Source organism: Balaenoptera borealis (assembly GCF_965194805.1).
Source record: "Balaenoptera borealis genome assembly, chromosome: 3".
NCBI classification, from domain to species: Eukaryota; Metazoa; Chordata; class Mammalia; order Artiodactyla; family Balaenopteridae; genus Balaenoptera; species Balaenoptera borealis.
Window position 1 is genome coordinate 178,069,310 of NC_138866.1, and position 13,056 is coordinate 178,082,365.

General features: G+C 48.5%; 1 protein-coding gene across 4 annotated transcripts in view; it reads right to left on the minus strand.

The window, feature by feature from the left end:
- Nucleotides 1-974: 974 nt before the first annotated feature.
- Nucleotides 975-13,056, minus strand: part of FAM171A1 (family with sequence similarity 171 member A1) — a 147,613-nt gene continuing 135,531 nt past the window's right edge. For 2 of the 4 annotated variants that reach the window (XM_082385363.1, XM_082385362.1), the window contains 3 exons: nucleotides 7,643-7,759; nucleotides 4,515-4,629; nucleotides 975-3,965 (listed from right to left, as the gene is read on the minus strand). In XM_082385363.1, coding sequence (XP_082241489.1) covers nucleotides 2,255-3,965; nucleotides 4,515-4,629; nucleotides 7,643-7,759 — 1,943 coding nt within the window. In that variant the 3' untranslated portion in view covers nucleotides 975-2,254. Of the gene's footprint in view, nucleotides 3,966-4,380; nucleotides 4,630-7,642; nucleotides 7,760-13,056 lie in introns of all 4 variants that reach the window. The other 2 variants (XR_014242618.1, XM_082385364.1) reach the window with 2 other exon arrangements.

Genomic DNA, 13,056 nt, shown 5'->3' on the forward strand with positions numbered 1-13,056 from the left:
GTCTGACCTGGGTATGCTGGGAGAGGCCGCCTACTTCTTTGGAGAGTGACAAATGGTTCTTACCTGGAATTTTAGTGGCATCCGCCAGGGTTCACCTGCCACCTATTGGTGAGAATGTTCACTTCCAAACAGTCACTCACTTGTTAAACCCCAGACTCCCATCCATTCAGATGCTTCAACAATGTCAGGGACTCTCTCAACCATTTTAAAAGCAAAACACTAGACATCAGCATTTGAGAATTAAAATCGTAAAAATCAGCTTGACTCATTTTTCTGCCTGTGTGAAATTCATGAAGAAAGATTTTATAACGAAGCTAGCTAGCTTAATTTATTTCCACCAATCTGTGCTATATTCTGACGGCTCCAGTAATGATTTTGATTAATAGTTTCACACATCTGGGATGGTTCTGGTCATTTGAACGACATCTTTTTGAAGCTGGATCAACACTGAACATACAAGAAAACATTAGTTTTTTGTAAAGTGTGGAAACACAATAAAATGTTACCTTGTATTCTTGAATGAAATTAAACAGTAAGGTGGATTTTTAGGATTTAACCATCATGTCAATTCCTAGGCGTCTATGTGTTAGTCTTTTTTGTTTGTTTAATTTTTATTGGAGTATAGTTGATTTACAACGTTGTGTTAGTTCTCCTGTACAGCAAAGTGAATCGGTTATATGTATACATATATCCACTCTTTTTTAGATTCTTTTCCCATATAGTCCATTACAGAGTATTGAGAAGAGTTCCCTGTGCTATACAGTAGGGCATTATTAGTTATCTATTTTATATATAGCAGTGTGTATATGTCAATCCCAATCTCCCAATTTATCCCTCCCCCCACCATGTGTTAGTCTTTGAATATAAATCCAACAACTGGCCTTCCAGGCTGCCAAGGGATGAAGAGAGAATTCTTAATGGCAACTCTAAACCCAATTACGGCTCAGAATGAATGAAAAGGACCACAAGACAGGTTTTTGATTTTTTTTTAAGAGTTTATTCTGAGTTTTCATTTTTGGATAACCAAGCAGCTCTTTAAGGAGAATGCACAGAAGAGTCATTCTGGCACTTTCGGATAGTACATAAGATTTGTTTAATAGTCACATTCAGTCTACTTGCTCAGCCCATACTCTGTGTTTGGAGAGCAAGATCAGCCCATAGGATTCCAGAGTTAATACGTAACCGTATATACAAACAGCCAATAAAACCATAATGGTGCCTAGTGGCCAAAAGGATGGCGGAGGGAAGGGGATCGCTAAAGTGTCCTCTAGGCTAGCTTAGCTAAACAGAATCCACGTCACACGTGAGAACGAGAGAATACACCGAGCTGAAATGAGAATTCGGAGCACGAATGGGCACTTGGCGGCATGCAGTTGAAAGAAAAGGGGGATCGTTTCATAACTTTATAAAATCCAGGCAGTTCAATTAAAGAAGTTAAGAAAAACAAAAGAAAAAAAAAAGCAAAGTAAGGGACTGTCTGTTGTCACTGTAAAAAAGGCACTTGGAGTTAATGGGACCAGAAGTGAAGAACTGGCAGCTGATAAAAACTTCAGCACGATTTCATTAAGAGGCTTGGATGTTCAGAGGCGACACTCAGGAGTTCCTGAAAGGAGATACCGAAATAAACCACCGGGAAGCAGAGCAGGTGAAAACGAAGGAATAAATTCCTTACAACCAAATTGTGTGTGTGTGTGTGTGTGTGTGTGTGTGTGTGTGTGTTTAACAAAAGCAAATCGGAAACGAAACCTAGCCAAAGCAACAATCTAAGCAAAGTAAGACCACGAAGCAGCGATGCATAGTTTTCCTTTGAGATAATGCATACCTCCAGACACTAAGTGCCAAGCTAATTTCTCAATAATAACTTCACAGGAGCATTATTGTGATAGAATGGATTCAAGCAATGCAAAAAGAGTTTCATCTGTTCCCAGAATCTGCGGGAGAACTGAGGTTATCATCAGAACCCAGCGACATCACGTGTGGTTCTTTGGTGCCCTCAGGGGTGGACACATCAAGTACGGGGAACGACGCGGACATTCAGACACTCCGTTCGGCCATCTCCCTGGAGGCGACGCATTCTTCCTTCTGAGTAAGAACTTTACTTCCTAACACTTTGACAGCAAACGGTACTTGCAGAAAAAAGTCCACTTCCCACGGCGGACGTGGTTCAACTTCCTCCGCAAGCAGCTCAGAGCTTCCGTGAGACAGAATTTTTGGCAACTGGATTCTAGTCCCCTGTTGGGCGGCTCGGGGCCGCTCATTTGATGTTGAACGCCATCAGGGGTCGCTCCTCCCGCTTCTGCCACGGGCTCTTCTTGCCTTCGCCCTGGTCGTCGTCGTCGTCGTCGTCGTCGTCCTCGTCCTCCTGAGCCGATCGCCTCTTGTCGGGACTGGCCGATGGCGCCGGGGGGACGTCCGAGGTTCGTTTCGTCGTCTCCTCCTGCAGGCTGGGCAGCTGGCCGCCGCTTCTCCGGCTGGAGCCGTCCAGCAGGCACCGCAGGGCGCTGTCCTCGGGCGTCCCGACCGCGGTGCCGCCCTCGCTGCCGCTCTGGTCCGTGTCGTCCAGGTACACGAGCTGCGTGTAGGCCGAGCTGTCCGCGGCCCGCGGCTCTTTCTGCGCGTGCTCCGGGACCGGTGGGTGGTTCTGCGGCAGAGGCAACGGGTCTCCTCTTCCCTTCCGGGCAGATTTGGGTTCATTCATATCCACGCCAGAATCCAAACTGGCATCATTGCTTCCGTTCCTCCCAGCTCTTTGGAGATCAATGTAGGAATGTCTGACGTGTGCATTGGACCGGCCGTCCAGGGAGACGAACCAGGCCCGGGGGTGGGGAAGGGGCTTCCCACCCCCAAGTTCCAACAGCGCCTTTTCGGTCAGGAGCTGGACCTCGCTGTTCATCTGAGCCAAGGCCGCGTCGTTCAGGGATGCCGGGATGGAGAGGGACTCGGACATGGACGCATTCTGCGGGGTCCACTCCCGGGTGCCTGCGTCCTGCAGGTGCTGCTGTGAGATGGCCTGGCAAGATAAGGGCTGGGCCTGGATCTGTGAGGAGGCGTGCGGGAAGATGCCCGCGTGAGGGCTGGAGAGCTCGGCCTGCAGTCTCTCGATCTCCAGCTGCTGGTCGGCTGGGACGACCAGGGGCTGGCCCGCGTACGAATGGTCCCCCGGGAGTTTCATGTAATGAGCCGGGATGACCAAGGCAGGTAATACTTTCCTGTAAACGCTGTCATTGACCTGGTCCACGGAACTACAGCAGATCAGCTGGCCGGGCCGCGGGAAAGAGGTAGGTCTCTCCAGGTGGTCTACCGATCGCGACATCATACATTCAGTAGGTCTGCGCTCCATCAGCTGGTCCTTCTCCGGAGATGAAGGCGCGGGGTACATGTGTTCCTGAATGGTGAGCTTACTTCCTGTGGAAATGTGGGTCACGGAGGCCTGACTGTCTCTGTCTTGCTTTTCAAATAAAGGCTGCGAGAGCATGGCATTGTAATTCCTCCTGTAGTCACTGTTGCCGGGGGACTCATAGCCTTCCCTTTCCACAGATTTCCTGGCCTTTAAGGGGAAAATCTCCACCGACTTACGGTAGTCTTTTCCCAACGTCCCACTCGGTGTCAGGTTGTCAAAGGAGATTTGGCTTTTATCCTCCTCCTTGTGAGACAGGAGTTCCTCCCGAGAGCTGAACTCCTGCGAGGTGCTGTAGGAGAGCTTCAGCATGGGCGTGTGCATGTCCGCCTCCCCGCTGGAAGACATCATCTCTAAATGGACTCCGCTCATCAACTCCTTTGAGCCCGGGGCGTCCGGGGGGCGGCCCTGGCTGGTGACGGAGAGCGGGCCAGGGAATTCTGATTCCCGCCGAGAAAACAGCAGGTTGATGTGTGACATGGAAGTTGACTGATCCCTTTTGGAACTCTCCAGGGTGGCAGGAAGTTGCAGTTTTCTATGGTGCTGGCGGGGTTTCAAGCACTTCCGCCTGCGATCAAAGATACAAACCCCAAGATTAAAGATTCTCAGAACAGTGAAGGTTCAAGTCGAAACCTAATTCTCAATTCCCACAGGAAGAAACAAGACAACACAACGAATTGGCAGCCAGAAGCCTTCTCGCCCCGCACCCTCAGCCCTAGTTTGATTCTGAGGGTCGCAACGTGCAGATTTTACCCCAAGTACATCCAAGTTATCCATTCAAAAGCAGAGTCGATGATAAACATTCTTGCAAGTCGATCAGATGAGGCATCAAAATAAGAATAGTTCTGCTCTGTCCTTGAGAATATCATCTCTTCATTACCATTTAGGACTATTCTGAATGAATCATGACAACTTATTTTTTTGTGACCGCCCTTCTAAGAAACATTTTACACAGTGTGCCTCCCACTTTGTTTGCAACTTACGTGACAGATGTTCAGTTCTTAGGTACTTTTTCATGAGAAAAAAAGGACCTCGACTCACAAAAGGACCTCGATAGCAATGCTTGCGCAAGAAATTCCAAATTAAAAAAGACAGTGCCTCAATGGTAAAACTTTACCTGCAATAATATAAAAGGAGACACAGCAAAACCAAAAGAATGAAAGCCATTCCTCCCAAGATGGCCAAAAGAAACACCGTGTGATACGTGGCGATGTCCTGTGTGACAACGGGACCTAAAAAGTCAGAAAAGGGCATTTGAGACTTGTGAAAACCTTTAAATAAAAAGAGGGGAAATGAACTGAGAGCGTGCTGTTTTTCTTGCTCTTACTGGCTGGGGTGTGGAGCGGTGGCCAGACGGGAACACCCTTTAGATGATGTGCCTGCAGCATCACCATAACTTCCCTCAGTGAAAAGGGATTACCCAAACCATCACTAGAGCACTCCGAATACTCAAGTTCTATGTGCAGTGTCCAGGGTCCTTCCTTAGCATTGGGTACCATTTTCATCATTCTAAATATGTGATCTTTTAATGAAAGAAAACTAGATGCATGATCATATAATGAGGGGAACTCATCCATTCAGAGACACAGCCTGAAGACCTGGGGATTTTATGATACTGCAGAAGAAAAAAAAAAATCACGAAATTTGATTCTCACTTTCCCTGGGCAATGATTACTATGTAATCATTGGCCTAAACCCTTGGCCTAAATGAATCAGTTGAAATGTATGAAATAAATTTCTATGACTTAAAAAAATAATCCGTAGCTTATTACAGGGGTATCAAGGGTTTCTAAAATGCCTCCCATTTTTAAAAAATAACATCTTTCTCTCTAGTATCTGTTCAGAATGGCTAACCTCAGGTGGCAACAGACCTTTCCAGAACTTACAGACAAGGTGACCAGAGGTAAACATATTTTCTTTTTAATCTACATTAAAATCCATTAGAATCCATTAAATTAAATTGGGATTTAATTTACATTAGAATCCCAAGAGGTAGTTTAACTTACTCCTTATGTTCAATAGTAGTAAGAATCTATCTTAATGTTGCTAACAATGGATTGACAGCAATAACGAAAACGTCCCCAGATTACAATATTGGGGCACTTATTGGTGTCCAGGTATCCTGGCAGTGCTCCAAAAGATGGGAAGGAAGGAATGTGGTTATATTGAACATTACGTCAGAGGAGCATGGTTATGATTACTAAACACCATAAACACTCATTTATTGATTGATTTTTTATATTCTAAGGGACAGATTTCTTCAAAAATCTCTTAAAAGCTAGATAAATCCAAGGAGACTTGTGGATTTTTGAAAATATTGACATTACTTAAGTTCAAAAGATAACATCATTCTCTCCCAATTACAAATCATTTCAACGGGGTGAGGGTGAATATTTACAAAAGTTGGAAAAATTACTGACAACTACCTATCGCCTTAATTGTTCAGAGAAACTTTTGGTTTTTTGGAAAAATTACTGACAACTATCTACCGCCTTAATTGTTCAGAGAAACTTTTTTTTTTCTTTTTTGACACAGAGACAACCCCACAGACATAGGTAATGCCTTGGCAGGGGTCACCAAGAAATCATTTCCAAATAACTGAAGCTTGGTCCTTTTAAGTACTTAAAATGCTATTATTTTAACTTCTGCCAGTGGAAATCTTGATAAACTTCACAGTCATACTTCATTTCCTTCTTAACCAGAGAATGAAAGAGAAAACTCTATTTTCTTGTTGGTTTTGGCCTCACGAAAGCACAGCATCACTGTAATTTGTTTTAATATAAGTGATGGCTGTAGGGTTACCAACATACATATTTCTACGTTAAATGCCGTTAGGGCTGTACTATATGTGCTTTTTATGGCTTTTTGTCTCTTCCTTCACTGCTCTTCAGGAAGCTTGGGTCGACCTACATCTAGCAGTTCTTCTTCCCCTCTTTACAAAAGTAGCTATTAATCTGTCACATGATAGGAACACCGATCGCCATGGTTCTTTGAAACAGATCTAAAATAAAAGTTAACTTTAATGCACGGGCTTTGTGGCCTCTACTTTGGTACTTAAGGACTTCTTTTTCTTTCTTACCTTACTCATAATCATATTCTAGATATTTCAGATTTGGAGACTGAGGCATTTCTGTAGCTGGTTCATGCCTACGTGGCTACAAGAACCATACGGTAAAGGGAAATGCATACTCTTAAAACCCAGATGTGAAGTGTACATTTTCCCAGGATTGGACTATAAAGTAAATGTAACTGATTTTTCAACACCCATCTAGGGTTGGCCTCCATCAAATTAGTTACTTTGGGAGTCTAAGTGTTCATCCCAGTGATGATTCCATTGGTAAAGTATTTTGGACCCCCATTTTGGAACTGCCTTCATGGTTAATTGACAAGAGACAACTTTTAATCGTAGCACATTTTGACCTAGCTCAATTACCTACTTTATTCACCAGCCTTGGAGGTGGGTGACTTTTAGATGTGTCTAAGAAAAATCAAAGGGACCCTCTGAGCAAAAAGATTGGCCACCTATGAAGAGTTTCGCTAAGGATGACAGTCCAGGGGAAAAAGGTTCTAAAGGCATTTTGAGTACTGGAAGCCATCCACTGGAAAGACTTCTCCTAAGGTGACTATTTTGAAAAAAGCAATTCTAGAATACTCCTAGGGATAAATCAGGGTGGTTAGGTTAAAAAAAACCCAAACTTTTGGTCAAAATATTTGTGAAATTAAACTTCAGTGAAAAATATGAGTTAATTCATATATCCTAAATGGAGATGAATATTCTTTTAGATATAAAACAACAGGTTTGCTTTTAAGCCTTTCAGAAATGCCCGATCAAGGTTTTTGCCCCAAGAAGCCTCCAATGGTGACTTTCTGCTGGTCCCTCTGGTGACTGCCTTATACTACGTGTTCTCTTGCACCAGGCCACAGCTGTTTCAGAAATTAGGGAGGAGGTCTGACCCGCCTCTGTGGGCTTTAGACTAAGAATTCCCTACGGCAGCTGCCTGAGCAAAACAGAGATTCGAGACAAGGCTATTTTCTATGCATTATTCTTATCCTGGATGGGAGAGTTCCAACCAGAACTCCCCCACCCCCAGGAAAAACCTTTGACTCATCATTTGCTTTTTCACACTTTCAACCACATTTAAGGAAGATGTGATCTCCCTGCTGACATCACTTTCAAAAGCACACTTAGCCTGAACCCTCAAAGGAATCGGTTCCCATCACTGCAGATTTCGGGGGTCCTGTTACCTGGGTTGGGAGGAGACATGGCTGCCACCCAGTACCCCAACTGAGGGGCGATATATGTCCACGTCAGCTGGCTTCCTTCCTGGTGCACGAGGCCGAGACCACTCTTCAGCCAAGTTCCTGTGGGATGCGGAAAGAAACTTCAGCCACATGCACGCTAAACTCCTATTTAAGGCTTAAGCCCATTGTACAAGTCACCTTCAGTGTCGTGTTTAGAACCCATCAGAGAGCCAAAAGGGTCCAGCTCTCACGGAGGGACTGCATTTCGCTTTCAGGAAAGAGTCGAACTTCTGTTTTTCTTCCTGATTAAATGACTTTCAGCCCGTTTATCACACGTCCCTGCTTCCAAACGCAGATAATTTTAGCAGAAGCTTTTGGATTTACTCCTCCACCATCATGTCCCATCTCCTCCGGAAGCCTTAGGGGTTTAGAAGCAGAATAAAGGTAGCATGAAAAGGGCTGGTGGGACGGGAAAGAAGAGGGGAAACTCCAGCTCTGTTTATAGTCTTCATCCTCAAGCAAATAAACGGATTTCCTCTCTGGAATCGCAGACCAGTGACAGAGTTGCTTGGGGAAGTTTTTTTTTTTTTTTTTTTTAAACATCTTTGTTGGAGTATAATTGCTTTACAGTGGTGTATTAGTTTCTGCTTTATAACAAATGAATCAGTTGTACATATACGTATGTCCCCATATCCCCTCCCTCTTGCGTCTCCCTCCAACCCTCCCTATCCCACCCCTCTAGGTGGACACAAAGCACCGAGCTGATCTCCCTGTGCTATGCAGCTGCTTCCCATTAGCTATCTATTTTATATTTGGGAGTGTATATATGTCCATGCCACTCTCTCACTTCGTCCCAGCTTACCCTTCCCCCTCCCTGTGTCCTCAAGTCCATTCTCTACGTCTGTGTCTTTATTCCTGTCCTGCCCCTAGGTTCTTCAGAACCATTTTTTTTTTTTTTTTTTTTAGATTCCATATATGCTTCGGGAAGTTGAAAAAAAGTATATAGATTCCTTGGTCCTATCTTTGCAAATTCTAACCCATAAAGACTGGCTTAGGCGAGTATTTTAAGAAGCTTCTAGTTGGTCCTGATGCTGGGAGACATGGAGTACGTCCAGGTCAGGGCTGTCTTCAGTCACTACTGTAACTAGTATCTCACAGAAGTGAGCACCTCCTGTGTGCCGGCTCGTCGCAGCAATGTGCTTTCTGTACAAGCTGTCTACAGTTCTCACAGCGACCCTACAGAGGAGGACTTATTTCCCCCTTTCAGACACTGGACCCTGGTGAGACATGGAACTCTTCCGAGGCCTCCCAAGGGTAGAGGGCAGAGCAGGGGCAGACTAGGTCTCTCTGTCTGTCTGGCCTCAAGGCCGGTGCTACTTCTTCCACTCTGCCCTGCCGCATCTCCTGCAAAACCTGCCAGCATTTGAGAACTTTTGCGCTTTGTAAGGTTTCCAGGAGCCCGTCGCCCAAGGCTGACTGGCAGTCACCGGTCTCACCTGCAGAGAACCTTGCTTTGAGAGCCGGGGGGCAAGGGAGATTGCTGGCTAGGCACCCCCCAACCCGGAGACACGGGTCACTCACACAGCGTTCCTCCTATGATCACCCACTCCCCCCAAATGGCCGCACATGGAATCCTGTCCCCTCCGGGACGAAATGCGCCAGCTGTGCACCAAATAGTCCACCTTCCAGTCTCCAAATCCCTGCCTTTCCTAGGTATACACATCACCGAGGTGGCAAGAGCGGTTTTCTTTCCCCCCTGAGGAAAGAAACAATACTTGGCAGGCTTTCTAGGGCCTGTCAGTTGCCATAGCAACATTCAGATGTAGGGGGTGGAAAGGTGCCCCAGCAATGCCTCCCATAGCCCTCCCTCCCCCTCCCCCTCCTCCTCCATCTCCTCCCCCCTTCTCCTCCATCTCCTCCCTCCCCCTCCTCTATCTCCTCCTCCCTCCTCCTCCTCCTCCATCTCCTCCCCCCTTCTCCTCCATCTCCTCCCTCCCCCTCCTCCTCCATCTCCTCCCCCTCCTTCTCCATCTCTTCCCCCTCCTCCTCCATCTCTTCCCCCCTCCTCCATCTCCTCCCCCTCCCCTCCCCCTCCTCCTCCATCTCCTCCCCCCCTCCATCTCTTCCCCCTCCCCCTCCCCCTCCATCTCCTCCCTCCTCCTCCCTCCTCCTCCATCTCCTCCCTCCTCCTCCTCCCTCCCCCTTCCTCCTCCTCCTCCCCCCTGCCCCCCTCCTCTTCCTCCTCGTCCTCATCCTCGAAGACAGAAGGTGAACAAAGAAGGAAGATGGGAAGAGGCCAGGCGTCGGCGGGTGCCCTGCGTAGTCTGACTGCCCCCTGCAACAGGCTGAATCATGGCTCCGGAGGATGTCAAGTCAAGTTAGACGAGAACATAAGCTGGAAGGTTTCCCAAGCAAGGATGCGAATGCTCGCTTCAGATTCACTGGCTGAAGAGCCTCAGCCCAGAGGTGGTCCAGCCACTCCGAGCACCACTCACTCCACAGGGCTGCTGAGAACATGGGAACAGGGAGCATGTGACACAGGCAGCTAAGGGGGTTCTGCGTCGGGCCAGAAAGTTCGCCTGAAGGCAGAGGACGGATTGTTTGCCACCACTTCCGGTTTTCCCCTCGGGGACCCCATGCTGTTTAGCTCGTGACTTACACACCGGACCCCACTCCCACACGCTCCCCCACAGGAGTGGCCCTGCCAGGATCTCCTACCAGCCAGGAAGCCGCCTGCACTCTTTGGCTTGCAGTTTCCTTCTTGAGTCACGCTCTTCGAGTGGAGCGGATTAGGTTAGGCTAAAGGCAACCAGAGGAAAACAGCTGGAGGCTCAGAGCCCTTTCCTGCAGCTCACGCAAGGGCAAACCACCTACCTGGATGGCTACGTCGCCTTGGCTTTCTACGACACAGCCAGCTGGAAACGGGCTTTGAAAACACCTCCCAGTTACACTGGGAACACGCCTAAAGGGTGGACGGACACACACATCCCGCAACCAGCTAACAGGCCCCAAGTCCAGCCTGTGATGCTGGTGGGAGCCAGAAGAGCCAGGAAAAGGCAAAATACAAGCTGCTTCGGGAGCTCAGTAAGAACGAGTGCCTCTTGGGGTGGGCAGAGAAGGCTGGGGACGAGCTGGGCTCTGGTGAACAGGCAAGACTGTCACTGGGGGTGGAGAGTGGCCGGGAGCAGAGAGAAAAAAGAGGGAACGGCGTGCACAGAGGCCCGGTCAGTGTACTGGCCCGGGGAACGGGAGGGAGGGAGACTGGCGACGGCTGGGCAGGGCTTCCGGCGCCATTAGCAATGGGAGGCCACACCCCCCGCCCCCAGTTCTTCCCGGGTTGGTCCTCACAACACACACTTTTACCCGAGTCCGTGACTTTGCCCTCAACTGTTGTTCCAACCTCACATGCTTTTCCTTTCTTCCAAAAATCTACCCATCCTTCGAGATTCGAGTCATATCCTGTGTCCATCCTGAGTCCCTCCTGCGTGCAGGGACCTTCCAGGTCTCGGCGACCCCAGGGCACGTGTTACTGCATCACCCGTTTTCCAAAGCATACCTCGCCCAAGTTGCTAACCCTCATCCTATGTTCCCTTTGTCTTCTCAACACCCAGAAACATCCCTGGCGTGGGAACGCTACAGTACTTGAGGGTGAAAGCCAGACGTGCAAACTCCCCACTCCCCCTCAAATAATATCAGATGACCTCCTGTGCATAGGTGGGTGTGGCTGGCAGGAAATGCAGTTAAGCTCGGGGTTCTACTCTTTCAGACCAGAGGGAACAAAGCCAGCTGGGAAAGAGGCGTTTATTTCAGCCTAAGTTTTCTGTGAAACATACATGTGTACAGTGAATAAAGGGCAGCGCTGTCTTGGGATTCAGAAATCACGCTGTTATTGGCAAAAGCCATTTCCAAGCTTTCTGTGTAGGAAATTAGCTACAGGGAACACAAGAATTAATGAATTGTGTACTAGAAACATATGCTTCTCATTAGTGAAATCCTGATGCTGTGGTGTGAGGCTGTTTTCCCACCTGAGGAACCTCCGCACACGTAAGAGATTCCTGTGCTCGTGGCTGGAGAGCCAGTGCCGGGAATGGTCACTGGTGACCGGACAGCCGGACAAACAGACCTCTGGAGAGTCTCTTTTGTCGAGCAGGTTATATGACCGCCAGACCCACGGCCAGGGAGGGTACCAAGAGCGGGTACCCTCCCATCTCTGTGGGAGCCTCGGCGCTGGTCAGACAGATCACGGGAAGACCCGGGTTGCTCCTGCTTAGAAAATTCCAAGTGCAAGGCCGCTGGCTTGTTCCCCTCCTTCCCGGGTGGGGCCAGCCTCTGAACACCCCTGGGTCATCACAGCTGCCGGCAGGGCTGTCCGGGTCAATAAGCTTGTCTCCCCTGTGGTCCGGACATTAGGGCAGCCCCTGAGGTCATAACAGCATAACGGGGCTTCCTGCCGAGTACTCCCTCGGGCTCTTCGCGAGCGGGCCGTCCAGGCAGGTCTCAAGGTGGGTCACCTGGTGAAGGTGTGCAGGTAGGAGGAGGGCGCCACGCTTCCTTGCGCTCCACAACCCCAGCCCAGCCAGGCTGCCACCTTCATGCACGGCGGCCACTGCCCAGGGAGGGTGGCTGGCTGTGAAGCGGGTGTGCCAGGAGCAGGAGAGCTGGCGGCCGCGTGCGTCGCTGTGCTGACGGAGCCCGGTGCCGCGTCCATTACTGGGACTCTATGCGTGTGACGGTGGGAGAGCGATCCCTCTAGCATCACCGAGGGATGAAATTCCGCAGTACTGAGATTTCTAGATCATCAGCTTTCAAAGCATCTGAACTCTTTCTCTTTAATGGAAACTTTGTATTAAGAAAATTAAGAAATTAATATATAAAACGGATAAAAGACAAGCTTCTCGGGACTTCCCTGGTGGCGCAGTGGTTGGAAATCCACCTGCCCATGCAGGAGACACGGGCTCGAGCCCTGGTCCGGGAAGATCCCACATGCCGCGGAGCAACTAGGCCCGTGAGCCACAACTACTGAGCCTGCGCTCTAGGGCCTGTGTGCCACAACTACTGAGGCCGCGTGCCACAACTACTGAAGCCCGTGTGCCTAGAGCCCGTGCTCCGCAACAAGAGAAGCCACCGCAGTGAGAAGCCCCCGCTCGCCTCAACTAGAGAAAGCCCGCGTGCGGCAACGAAGACCCAATACAGCCGAAAATAAACAAATTTTTTTTTTTAATTAAAAAAAAAAAAAAGACAAGCTTCTCTGCAAACAAGTGACGAGAAACACCCCCCCACCCCCCGGCACAACCCCCAAGACATCTCCTGAACAAGGTTTGGAAGCTATTCTTCTATAGAACTTGGGTCTTATTTGCCAAAGTTTGAAAAGGCAATTTTCTATAATTCTAAAAAGTATCATTTACTCCTGCCTTATA